At 35.2% G+C, this 12,639-nt stretch overlaps 3 protein-coding genes across 4 annotated transcripts; 1 reads left to right on the plus strand and 2 right to left on the minus strand.

Moving 5' to 3' along the window:
- Positions 1 to 979: 979 nt before the first annotated feature.
- Positions 980 to 1,937, plus strand: LOC116181581. Its single transcript, XM_031501954.1, has 2 exons — positions 980 to 1,421; positions 1,474 to 1,937. Exons 1-2 carry the CDS (start codon positions 980 to 982, stop codon positions 1,905 to 1,907), a joined length of 876 nt encoding a protein of 291 aa, XP_031357814.1. The 3' UTR covers positions 1,908 to 1,937.
- A 2,758-nt stretch (positions 1,938 to 4,695) lies between these two features.
- On the minus strand, positions 4,696 to 9,313 carry LOC116181583 (tetraspanin-13-like). Of its 2 annotated transcripts, XM_031501957.1 has the most exons (7): positions 9,130 to 9,313; positions 8,890 to 9,057; positions 6,724 to 6,822; positions 6,550 to 6,672; positions 6,381 to 6,500; positions 5,690 to 5,786; positions 4,696 to 5,383 (listed from the first exon to the last, which is right to left on the minus strand). In XM_031501957.1, the coding sequence occupies exons 1-6, from the start codon at positions 9,187 to 9,189 to the stop codon at positions 5,712 to 5,714; spliced, it is 645 nt and encodes a 214-aa protein (XP_031357817.1). In that variant the 5' UTR covers positions 9,190 to 9,313; the 3' UTR covers positions 4,696 to 5,383; positions 5,690 to 5,711. The 2 variants fall into 2 exon arrangements, with proteins under 2 accessions (XP_031357817.1, XP_031357816.1); XM_031501956.1 differs by lacking the exon at positions 5,690 to 5,786.
- Positions 9,314 to 11,591: 2,278 nt separating this feature from the next.
- Positions 11,592 to 12,408, minus strand: LOC116181582 (MKI67 FHA domain-interacting nucleolar phosphoprotein-like). The gene is made up of 3 exons (XM_031501955.1): positions 12,231 to 12,408; positions 11,931 to 12,174; positions 11,592 to 11,880 (listed from the first exon to the last, which is right to left on the minus strand). Exons 1-3 carry the CDS (start codon positions 12,318 to 12,320, stop codon positions 11,618 to 11,620), a joined length of 597 nt encoding a protein of 198 aa, XP_031357815.1. The 5' UTR covers positions 12,321 to 12,408; the 3' UTR covers positions 11,592 to 11,617.
- Between the last annotated feature and the right edge of the window lie 231 nt (positions 12,409 to 12,639).

Genomic DNA, 12,639 nt, shown 5'->3' on the forward strand with positions numbered 1-12,639 from the left:
CTGAAATATTATACACCTCTAGAATATTATCCGCGGTATATTCCCCCCCGGAAGATGCAACTTCGAAAGATTTACGCGGAAAATTTTTACCCCTGTTTTTAACCAGGAGTATGGGTTCGTTAAGCCATTCCTTACGTCCTTACGAGAGCTGGCATGGCTTCAATCATACTAACGTTACTTTTCGAAAGTGTTAAGACGATATGACGATCTTGGCGAAGATACTGCCGGAAAATTTTCTGGGACCAAATATTCTTGAGGAGAGTTGCCTTGTGAGCGAATATTCCGAAGGTGATTTTTCTTGCAACAAAATCTTTAGTGGGGTGTTTGCGCGCGAAGCTTCTGGGGGTGAATTTTCCGAGAGTAAAATATTCCGGAGGAGAATTTTTCGAGAGTGAATCTGCCGGGGGGCGAATAAGTCGGCGGCGAATCTTTCTGTAAGCGACTCTTTCTAGGGGCGAATTTACGGGAGTACGTTTCACAAAACGAATTCAGTGCACACGCCCTTTTATGTTTCTGATCTATGTGTATATGTGCTTAAATTTTTAAGCTTGTAATCGTTTAAGTTTGACTATTACGAAATTAATACTTTGACCTTTATTTTGTGCAAAACGCTATCCTCTTTTAACTGCATTTCCGGTACCTACAGTATGCCTACCAGTTGTTAATCTAAGGACAACGTTTAATTAAAAAGGTAGTAGAGTATAATCTCTTTAAGGTCAAATGATTTATTAAATTAAAACCGTTTCATTTTACCAGCTTATAGAATAAAATCAAACTATTCAAGCATATCCGTCCTTACCATAAATACTTGTCAAATATGAACTTTTACTCAGTACATCTAGGTATTTCTCCTGAACATCTCTAACAAGTACTTAAAATGCGTTTGCCAGTGCTTATTTTAATCACTCTTCATCATTTCGCGTGTTCGGAACCATACGGAAGGCCATCTTATGAATACAGGTATCAAACGGAAGATGTAATGCAAAGTGATGCCACAAGCATCCCTGTACGCGGATATCATAGTGTGCGTAGAGATTATTATCCAGATTTGGATTTTAGTCATTCTTCGGGGCTGTTTCGTCCCAATTATAGACGATTTGATCGTCATCCATATACGCATTCCGATTATCACAGGAGACCTTACTACCAACCGCGTTATTATAATCACGTAGGTGGTGGTGGTTATAACGATGGTCAGAGGTTTAGCGAGGGCGGCAAGACTTACAAAGACGACAACTACGAAAAGCTGCATGGAAGTCATGGTGAACACTCGGTCGAAGACCAAGCTGGTTATAATCGTGGAAACGCGAACGTAAAAAGTAGCAAGGGAAAATCTGGCTACCATAACGAAGAAGTGGGCAAAAGGAAGTCGGCCGATGATGGAAAATCTTACCACGGAAGTGAACATGTCAACCAAGAAGGTCTAGTATAAATACATATGTTGTTAGGGTGCGATAATTGTCATTCTTATAGGAAAGCAAGGTGGGCAAGAGCAAGAAAAAGCTTCTCACAAAAAGGGACACGTAGTAAAAGGTTTTAAGAAATCCCACCATAAGGACGAAGATTCTAAAACTGAAGAGTATTACGATGAAGCTCATAATGAAGGTGGTAACCACAAGTTTGGAGAAGGATCCGGAAGCTTCGGTAAAAATAGTGCTTCTGCCTACAAGGGAGGGCACGATGAAGGAGGTTATAATGAAGTAGCAAAGAAAGATGATGGTCATTACGATTCCAAACATTCTGTCGTTAACGCGGATGGTGATCAAGGTCACTACAATAACAATAAGCATTTTGAAAAGGGAGAAAGCTATGATGCACGAAATGGAGGCGATCAGCATTCTTTGTTGGGGCATCAAGAAGTGAGTAAAGTGTACAACGAGCGTCCTTTTTTCCCTATAGATAAATAGACCCAATGAATAATTTAAATGATACAGATATAGCTACAATGAGAGGCAAGAGAAGAGAAATTGGTTTACCTGCAGCTTTCTTTGAATCTATTATGTAATTGTATTATAATATGTACTCGCGTACAGAAACATATTAAGTAGGTACATTTTGTTTTACTTGGTATTTTAAATTTGCATGTTGTGTTTTGTAAAGCTTTAATGATGAAGTAAAAGAAAAAAAAACTGGAGGAATGCTGTTGTTTTGACAAGGCTTTGAAAGAACACATATAATCACGACAACGAGCTTCAACCATGTAGCAATTATGGTCGTTCAATACCTTACTCCCACCAACAAACTATTAATCATTTTCTCCGAACGTTTCGATGCATAACTGAGAGGTTCCACCCTGATGTATACTTCCTAATATTTCACCCCTAAAACTGAGGTAGGTACCTACCCTACAAAAATTCGAAAAAAATCAAACCCACTAAAGGGTTCCCGTTACACATATCATTTCCTCTCTAATCCACATTCTTTTTCCTTCCCTAATTCTTAATTTTAATAAAACCCCAAAGAATTTCTTAACTGATTTTACGTACTATTCGGAAGTCGGAATCGAAACTAAAGCCACCACCTCCCTTTTACGGTCTCTTAACAGGAAAATAAAAGTTAGTTGAGCCTAATTTGATCATTATGAGTCTCATCCTGAGCAACCGTGGGCGCAAGCCTGTTGAGGGTCCAGAACAAGAGAGGGATAATAAATAAATAAATAAATAAAAACGTAAGCCGAGGAGGGGGGCTATTATTCGTCCCTTTTTTCCCCTTCTGACAGCGCTTCATTGTCTTACATACTTTTGCCGTCAAAAAAAGGAAATGTGCGAAAAATACTTACTACGGTACTGCTAAACGATATACATTGAAACACCCTGAAAGGTTACACCCTGTATAATACAACTTACGACGATACATACATTTTTGAAAGTTGGCAACCATGCAATTTCTAGGTGGGAAATATTAGTGGGAAAAAGAAAAAGCTGCCTGCGCCATCTGAAGACCACGAACGTGGATTACGTTTGGTATCATCATATACTTCTCTTATATATATGGGTATCATGTTTTGAGTGGCATGGCGGTTGTGAACGCTTCGCTCCATAAATGTTTGTTGTTATTTTGTGTTATTTAATGCATTATACAGGTAGTAATTTTTGCAATTCTTTATATCGTATTAGTGTTTTGTATGCCACATTTTTTATTTTTTGTGTGTTTCAATCTTTGTTAGCGTATTTTCCTCAAAGCGAAAAATCGCTATTGGCTGTACTTTGACGTCCGTCCGTCTGTCCGTCACACGTACTCCTTCTAAACCACTGAACCGATTTTGGCGATATAGGACTCATTTGAAAGGTCTTGGCTCAAGGTCCAATGATTCCGGGCATACCCATATCAAAAATTTGGTGTAACTCATGTGCGATGCTAACTTTTTTATTTATGAAGATATTTAAATGAAATTTTATACATAGGCATTTGGAATAAAGACAAATCTAACAGCAGTTGCAAAATTTGGTTTTGCGCATGCGCAATGGCAACTTTATTACGAAAGCAATCAAATGAAATATCATATGTAGGCACTTTGAATGAAACTAAAACCAATGCTAAAACTAATACCGGTTTCAAAATTACTGTTTACGCATGCTGTATTTGTTATTTGTGAAGGTATTCAAAACATTTCTAATGTAGACAATGCGCAATGCTATTTACGAAAGCATTTAATTTCTACCAACCATACTCCTCCTACTCGGCCCCTTATCGTGGTCGGTTATAATTCCTTATATCTGAACAGCGGATTGTCGGAGGAGGGTACACGCAAAGGACGATTGGGGCGCCAAGGAGAAATATATCGATTGGTGATGCCAAAATTTTAAAAGCGAATATCTCAAAAACGGTTTGTTTAGATTTTTGGATGCTAGTCTCTGCTGTGTCTAAGAAAGAACAAATGAAAGGAAGATTTGGGTTATTCTGGTTTGGAAGGATGAGTTGCCGCAACGTTCGCAATCAGCACAGCGACTGTTATCATCATCAGGATAGCTTTATGTCAAATGCCACATACCGATACAGTAATGAAAATAGAAACATTTGTCCGATAAGTGTAATAAATTTGAAAAACACTTCTATAGTCCAGGCCCTAGAGAGAGTAGAGTACTTTAATTTATTACTGATGTTTCTTCGCCAAAAAACCGATATCAAATGAATTATTTCGCGTTTTGTGGAAAAACCGCCCATTTTCCGCCATTTTTCCAAGATGGCGGCTCTCGCGTCATCCGCATTTTTGTGCAAATGTCAAATTTGGATTCAGCGACCCAAAAAACATACACCCTGCATCATGGTTCTTTGTCTCAGAAATTTGCAAGGTCGAATCCTCTGGAGCCAGGACTACCTACTACGTTTTCTCAAACTCACATATAATTGCGGATTTTTATTTTCTGGTGTACCTACTGAATCATAGTTATTAGCAGGATGGTTTATACCTCCTGCAAGATTTACCTAGAAGAAAATGTTGATTACTTTTTTACTCAAGAAATATTAAATCACATAGTGAAGTTTTACCTACCGAAAGGATACACCCTATAAGTACATAGGTATGTACAAGATCGAAAAAATTGGGACTACCTATGCCATGAAGTGCCATTAACAAGTAATCCGTTCAATTAATGATTAGTACTTACATAAAACCAATTCAATTTAACTATTTGTTCTACTTGTCATCAGAGAACATGTAAACGGCTCATTCATGCGAAAGGAAACAATTGTCAATCATGATTTTGAATTTAGTTTAATATATAAAATTGAGAGGAAGATTTTGTTACATTTCAGTATTGTACAGACAAAAAGTTACTAATTACATTAAGCAAAAGTTTCATTTTTTGCACAGTGATACATACACACTTCACTATATTTAATAGTATACACTATTTAAAATAAAATTGTATGATTTGAAAATTCACATTAATTACAGTCTGATAGCCTAATATCATGCTACTGCTATTGTTTAGTAAACACATATTAATTAATTTCAGTACAGCACAATAACAATCACAGCATGCGATATCAATGTATCTATGTGCACTGATTCTTATTGCGCTATGACTATCTACAGTATATGCACGTAATAGTAACAGCTTTCAAAACACTGGTTCCTTAGTCACAAATGTCTTATATATGTCTTTGTACATTATACAATAGAAATAACAAAAACTAAAATAAATATATTTAGAGATCGTTAACATAACAAATTACATTATGTGTAAGAAAAATGTCGATGTTGCTTGGAAATGCACCACATATGTATAATAAATTAAAAAACCTGATTCTTTGGTATAAAATCCAATAAATCAAAAAATGACTAGTAAATAAAGTTATGGCTTGGAAAGATTGCTGTTGCTACTTTTTCATCAGGATCTGTTAGGTTGCGATAATGCCTTGTCAGAAACATGCCCACTACCTAAAATACCAATTAACATAAACGACATAGAAATATTGCTTCAAACAAAAATGTTTTTGTTAAACATTTTTGTTTTGTGAAAATATAGTTGAATTAGCCACTAAAATTTGCAACAGAGTAGTCAAGATGAGATAAATTAGAATTCTTCAACATCAGTCCAAGCTACTAGCTTCAAAGTAAAAGTATCAATCAAAGTAAATTAAGAGCAATAATAGTATTTCATTTTTGTCCCATCTTGTAAAGCAGTTAAGCAATGTAAGTTAAATTAAAATTGTCAAAAACAATGTGTTAGTATGTTAGACCCACCAAACTACAAACTGTGATGCGACTAAAGGAAAGCACTGGGATTAGCTCGAGGGTCTTTCTGGTTACGATACCTCACAGTTAACCATACTCCCAAAAACTGCAACATGCACAAGAATTGACAAATGCTGACAACACAACTTGCGTGTCACAAACTCCCCAAAATAGGAATGGTACAAATGTGAACACCTAAACTATATGTAATATTTAACCAGCAAATTCTAATTACTCGCTTACTAATTGATTATTTGTCTGGGTCAGGGATTAAGTTTAGCACTGGCAACGAGATTCATATAAGAAAAAGGCATAATTGTCTTATTCGTCCCAAGTTTATGGCATTTGGAAAATAAACTAGAAAACTAATTCTATCAAATAAACGTGGCAATTGAAATTGTGGCAATGTGTGATTTTTGTAAACATTAAATATTGTTGCATTGTTTTGTTTTCTACACAATATGCATTGTTGCAGATTGTTTAATATGAGTGAATTAAACCATGACTCAGACAATTATTTGCAGAAAGTAAGATGTCACATTTGTTCAACTCCAACCAGTAGGAAGAATTCCAAACAATATCAAAAGTTTGTTAAACAAATATATACAGATCACCTCTCAGATGAAGACACTTAAAAAAAATCAAATTAGTCGTGTATAAAAAGTTTCACATATACTGGGAATATTTCCCATGATCTTACCTCTGTAAAACTAAAGAAAAGTCCAATCCAACCACACAATTTGAAGGCATAATTAATTGTTGTCTGCCATTTATTCATGCATGAAGAGCAATGACAGCTTTTCTCCGGATTTGCACAGCACTACAATTGATTATGTGGTATTTGAATATTTAGTTTAAGAGGCGTGTACCTTAAGCGCGTCACAACTGGGATGATCCATTTTTCGATTATCAGTAGATTTTTCATCAAAACCACAACAACCAAACGCCTGCTGTACTTCCATTCTAGTATTGTTATCCATTTTCTCCCAACCCTAGGATAACAACTTGCAAAAACAGTATTACGTCAGATTGATTCTTAATACCTGTTCAGCCAATTGCTCTTGTTGTTCCATGTTAACACCTAAACACGCGCACGCTACAGAAAATTGAATGAGAAAGAGAAGAAACAGTATCACCATATACTAGGATACGTTAAGAAAATAAGTGCATTATACCAAATGACATATTATAAATGTTATAAATTATATATATTGCTAATGACTAATGGAAAACTTAGTACTGGAAAGGCCTACATGTTCAACACTTTCCATCTTCCGTATTTACATACAAGATGCTGACTCAAAATCACAGCTATGTTAATGTAATTCCTAGTACTGTCAAAAAAATAAATATACTAATTGGCTTATCGCGCCTGATCATCAGGGGGCGTAACTGCGTAACACAACAAAGGTTCAGCGATTCATTTGGAGCAATGACCCCTGGCGGCAAGACGGACTGTAAAATGTAAAATTTTGTAGCATGAAGGGCAAATAAAGCTGGTAGTCCCGACGATCATACCACGACTGTCGTTAGGTCACACAGATTCCTGTTGATGCAACCTGAAAGCGTCTGTACCTAGGGAGACCATACAAAAATAAACAATGCTTATTTAAGTACACTCTATCATTTCGGAAAATTAGAATTAGTTATTCCATTTTGTTTAACTTTAAGACAAGTGGGCACAATGGTGCAATCATATCGTAAATATCGAAATAAGTTTCATTTAAAAAAAGAACGCAATGTACCAGGCGGTCGCTTTAGGTTTACATATTAAATTTGGCAACTTACGAAATTACTGGTATAGAAAGTTTTATATGTGTAACGCTTCATAATGAAAGAGACCAGAACGTATTTCCGAAAAATAAAGAACCTTAAGATAAGGAACAAGTGGATAAGAGTCGAAACGATAAAGTGTTGCCGACTCTAGGAGCCGTTGTGACAGAGAATGAGAGGGTTAATGTGCGCTATATTTAGCTATGTGTAAAAATCTGGAGGGAGACCGGCATTCCTAATAAAATGTTCTGTATTTCAGGGCACACATTCAACAAGTTCTGCAAGGGGAAAATTTTTAAGGTGTAGGTTTTATTAATTTTATCTGTGTAACGTCATTAATTAATTACATGTTTATACACCGCAGTGGGGTGTAATAATAAAAAACAAAAGAATGTCAGACAGTAAACAATGGTCACAAATTAATCATTTGTTTTAAGTGTACTTTCTATTTCATAATAGAATAAGATTAGTTAAGGTGAATTTCGAAAAAATGAACTAGTGTTTTTAGATAATTGCGATGTAAACTGATAAGTGTATTACCTAAAAGCTGTAAAAAATGCATGAAAAGCTCTGATAAGATCCCTAAGAAATTCTGGAAAGGATTTAAACAGTTCGTCACAATAGCATTACAATACTTATGAAGGGCTATAGTAAATGCATGGGAGACTCGTACAGCCAACTATTCCTGTAGAAAGCGTGTTTTTCAGAGACTTAATGCTTCCCAGAATATCGAACGTGCATTTCATGAACACCTTCACTCTTTTCTAAAGCTCTCGTGACATAGCAGGCCCTGGAAAGACCCAAAAAATGTGTACAACATTCTGGAAGGCCCATAGAAAACTTGTACTATGCGATCAAAAATGAGTTGCTGTCGAGTCGCCTTTAAAATTTTTGTTTACATGGAAAATCGTATTTAACTTGAACTTGCAAAGGCGACTCGACAGCAACTCATTTCTGATCGCCCGTTATTACCTGGAGTATGGGATTTATCTCTCTTATACAATGGGTGAACCCTTGTACTTGTGCAGAAGGATCCACTTCATAAACTTGAGACAATGCATTATTATTTGTTTTTAAGGCTTTTTTGTCAAGTCAAAGTTTATACTTCTACATAATACGTTGCAGAAAGAATAGTTCTGTAGATATTAATCATTTTGGTACCTTGAATTATAGGCTTGATAATTATACTACTAAATGTGGCCTGGTTAGTGATTAATTACTGAGGGATTAAAATTGTTTTCATGGTAATTTCTACAAATACCTCCCGTTTAATTATCACAAAGCCCCATTAACATAAATTTGGTGTCGCCATTAAATATTCTATAGAATAAAATACCCGCTTTCAAAATATGCAATGTACAGACTTAAAAAGCTGAAGCAGAATACACCAACCTCTCAATTTCAATCGAAAAACATATTTTACGAGTAAAGGATACAAAAAAGAGCATAACTTGGTGATGCTTCACGGCACCAACCAGTCCGAGGAGCGATATCAAAAACAATATAACTCCACATGCTAGTATTCCTCCGACAATTGGTAAATTAGTAACAAGAGATGCGGCTCGTCCATACACGGCGACCCCAATTAAAATAAAGGATACAAGCTGTAAAAGAAAAAGAACAGGTTTATTATTGATCAATATTGCATTAAAAATGGCATTTATGAAGGTACTTACAATGTATAAAATGTTTAAAGAAATCAGGGCATTTTTAGAGCAAGTAAATCCTCCGCACATTGTCAATTCATCGAGAGAAAAAAACTGCGAAAAATATTTCTATTGTAATTTTTTAAGTGTCCCACAATTACATAGTAATCAATTTGATAATTGGCAGACTGGCCGACTGACGAAATTGCATGTGATACACACGAAAATCCCTGTTACTACAGTAGTGTATAGGGTGAAGCAAAAGTTAAAACGAATGGTTTGCAGTCATAGATTTAGGGCATTGTATAACCATTGAATTTATAGATAGTTTATAAATTCAATGGTATAACTAATAAATATACAATGCTTAGGGCCTTGGAGTTGTTTTCTACATTTAATTCAGTGAACAATGTCATCAAGTGAACGATGCCACGACTGCCACGCACCGGAACCGGATACAATTGAATTAGGCGTCTTTCAGGAGACTTTTTATCATGTAAAAGTAAAAGTAGACATAGGAAATCTCACTATGGTGAGGAGTCTCCATAAATCCGCACAGAAGAATGTTGATATCCCCTGGATCCTTAGCTTCTCCCATGATAAGAAAGTTGTCATCTTCTTCTTCTTCAGCAAGATCCACTACCTGTTGCATGGATTGCAAAATCTGTGAATTTTTCCTTTTGCCTGACCTTGCTCGACAAGGGACACCGATTATAGAAAATATGTGACAGTAGGAGAAAGCTTACACTATGGTTGGAGTAAGGCATTACATAAACATGGATATTTTTCCACTAAAAGACAAAAATCAAAATTTAATTTGCTTTCATTATCCGCAATTTTTAGCACTTCTTCAACAACAAGTTTATTACGACTCACGACTTACGACAATTCATCGTGCAAATTTGGTAAGTTTAGTTTCTAAGAAAAAAACGCCTTCAGGAGTAAAACTTACAAAAACCAAAAAATGATAAGAAAAATGACATATTTGCAAGTGCTGTGTCGCTCGCACAGGTCTTTCAATGTCGAAAACTTGGATTTTTCACATCCATATTCATCCTAACAATTCAAAAGAAAAAATAGAGATGACATATCTGATGCACGGAATGCTCATTTTTTGATCTAATTCACAGAATACGGCCTTATTATTATATCTTATTCTGTGGTCTAATTTGACTGTAACTATTATAGTAGCGTACGCCACAGAGTTGTATATAAGTACGCCAATAAAATTGAGAAAAAGCAATAAAATTTGTAGGCAACAACATACATATCAATACAATTATCTGGTTGAATCTATTATGGTACCTCTTTGATATTCATGAATTTTTATAAATTAATGATATGACCATGGCATAGAAAGCCGTTCTCACGATACACTCACCTGTATCGTGGCCGTTCCTAGACACTTGCCGCCCTTTTTTCCAACTTTATAGAATAACCAAGTTAACTAATAATGCTGTAATTTAAAAAGTAATGCACTAACAATAAATATTTCATTCACAAAAAAGGTACCTATAGGTATTAAGTATAATGTGCAAAAACCGAAAAAAACGCAAAACTAAAATTTCGCTTTCCTTGCTTTAACACTAACTTGAACCACTTCCTTTAAACCAATATTGTTCACTAAATTTTGTTCTATTGCTATAATTGCAAGATTTGTCAACTGTTCTTGTGTCATTGACGATCGCACATAATTTTTTATAATTTTCAATTTACTAAAGGACCGTTCTCCTGTTGCGACCGAATTTTGATAAAGAAAACTAACATACAAAGTATCTTGGATATAATCACATAATGTAGGTATAATTGTATAACAATAAAGCCTTTGAGGAGCGCTTGTTCTCTTATAACTTCTAGCCACCCTTTGCTTCGGTGGCCTGCGTGAGTTTTCAGGCATCGCCCTATAGGTAGGAGCGGCCCTGAGAATTAGGATCTACCTTAATTGTATTATACCTGCTTTTGTTCAACTGAAAAATTTGTCTCTCTGAAAAAAATTACTTGAGCTTCTCTTTTATTTTTTTAGTATTAAAACATACTTAAGTGAACTTTTGTTCACATTTCTAACAGTACCTACCATAGCAGATTTGGGACATTATATTTAACCAATTTTTACTTTGCACAGAATGTATGTATCGACTTGGTCTATCAGTTATCAGTTATTACATAACTTTAGAGCAGTGAACAGAAAACCAAGTTTAATGTGTAAAGTTGACAGGTAAGTGTTACATGTTAAGTTCTTGTGCAAATTCATCTCATTGAAATATTAAGTTAGGTACTTGAAGCATGGACTTGGGTATTTCTAGTCTATGCTGGAAGTGAATAATATTAACTTGAATCAAGAATAAAGTTATGCTAGGTTATGTCAATGTATAGCAAATTAATCATATATGTATAAAAGAAATTAATACAAGTTTGGGTGACAAAAAAACTGCTTTGAGCTTTAGTAATGACTAATGACACTAATAGATTATGGAGATTTATAAATCTATGCATCAAATATAAAGTAACATTTATTTACCTAAAATACATTCTTTAATTCTACCGGTACATCAACCGGCTGAAATGCATAGTCTATACCTAACTCTTTCAACTTTAGCATGGTTTTACGAACTGAACTCATCCACTTATGACAATGTCGGATATATGTGTCATGATCAGGGTCTGCATTCTTTGCTTGGTTTAATCTTTCACGTTTCTCCTTCAGAGGATAGTTTTCCGCCGTCCAAGATGGTGTAAAACTCATTCTCAAATTTTTTAATTTGTCAGCGGGAACAAATTTTGCTAAAAATTACCTCTTTCAACTTCTTTCCATATTTATGCCTTTGTATTACCTTCTAGTCTTTTTTTGAACATAAGATAATTGTCCATAGTTTCTGCAGCAATTTTAGCAACTTCTGAGTGTTCAAATTCGATGAAAGCGTACCCTTGACTTTTACCTGTGCGAGGTGAACGGTACAGCCGTACATTTATTACCTTTCCAAACTGGCCAAAATAGGAACGCATTTCTTCTTCGTAGAATCCGTGTGGTATGTGGCCTAGGTACACAAACCCATGTTGTTTTCTTGGAAGTTTTCCCTATAAAATTATTCATTATTTACGAACTTTGAATGGAGATTTTTCACTTTTGATACCTTTTTATTTTTTGTAATTCGTGGAGATGTTTTTTTTCGTAAATTAGGTTGTTTACTTTTAGGTTTTGTATCGTTTACTTTAGAATTCATATTTACAAAATATTAATAAATCCTTAAAAACACACGCAATTACACAAACAAGCTTATTGAGGTTATGATAAAAATTGAAAGGAGTAGGACACGTGCTAAATGTACAACGTTGTCAAGTCTACAATTATTTCACAAAATGCGCGGTTTACATGGAAGGGGTTACGTGCTATTACAGGCAGCATTGATTAATTATAGGTACTGTGCGATCAAAAATGAGTTGCTGTCGAGTCACTTTTGGAACTTTTGTTTATATGGGAAATCGTATTTAACTTGAACTTCCAAAGGCGACTCGACAGCAACCCATTTTTGATCGCCCGTT

The sequence above is a fragment of the Photinus pyralis genome, unplaced genomic scaffold (genome assembly GCF_008802855.1).
Source record: "Photinus pyralis isolate 1611_PpyrPB1 unplaced genomic scaffold, Ppyr1.3 Ppyr1.4_unclustered_Scaffold1145, whole genome shotgun sequence".
NCBI lineage: Eukaryota > Metazoa > Arthropoda > Insecta > Coleoptera > Lampyridae > Photinus > Photinus pyralis.

Bases quoted from the DNA above. Each gene is read 5' to 3' on its own strand.
- LOC116181581 (XM_031501954.1), top strand. From the start codon at position 980: ATGCAAAGTGATGCCACAAGCATCCCTGTACGCGGATATCATAGTGTG. The intron at 1,422-1,473 runs GTCTAGTATAAA...TCATTCTTATAG, and splicing joins TGAACATGTCAACCAAGAAG to GAAAGCAAGGTGGGCAAGAG.
- LOC116181583 (XM_031501956.1), bottom strand. From the start codon at position 9,189: ATGTGCGGAGGATTTACTTGCTCTAAAAATGCCCTGATTTCTTTAAAC. The intron at 9,058-9,129 runs GTAAGTACCTTC...TTTCTTTTACAG, and splicing joins CTTTAAACATTTTATACATT to CTTGTATCCTTTATTTTAAT. The intron at 6,823-8,889 runs GTATCCTTTACT...AACGTATCCTAG, and splicing joins ACCAAGTTATGCTCTTTTTT to TATATGGTGATACTGTTTCT.
- LOC116181582 (XM_031501955.1), bottom strand. From the start codon at position 12,320: ATGAATTCTAAAGTAAACGATACAAAACCTAAAAGTAAACAACCTAAT. The intron at 12,175-12,230 runs GTATCAAAAGTG...ATAATTTTATAG, and splicing joins GAATTACAAAAAATAAAAAG to GGAAAACTTCCAAGAAAACA. The intron at 11,881-11,930 runs GTAATACAAAGG...GGTAATTTTTAG, and splicing joins GTTCAAAAAAAGACTAGAAG to CAAAATTTGTTCCCGCTGAC.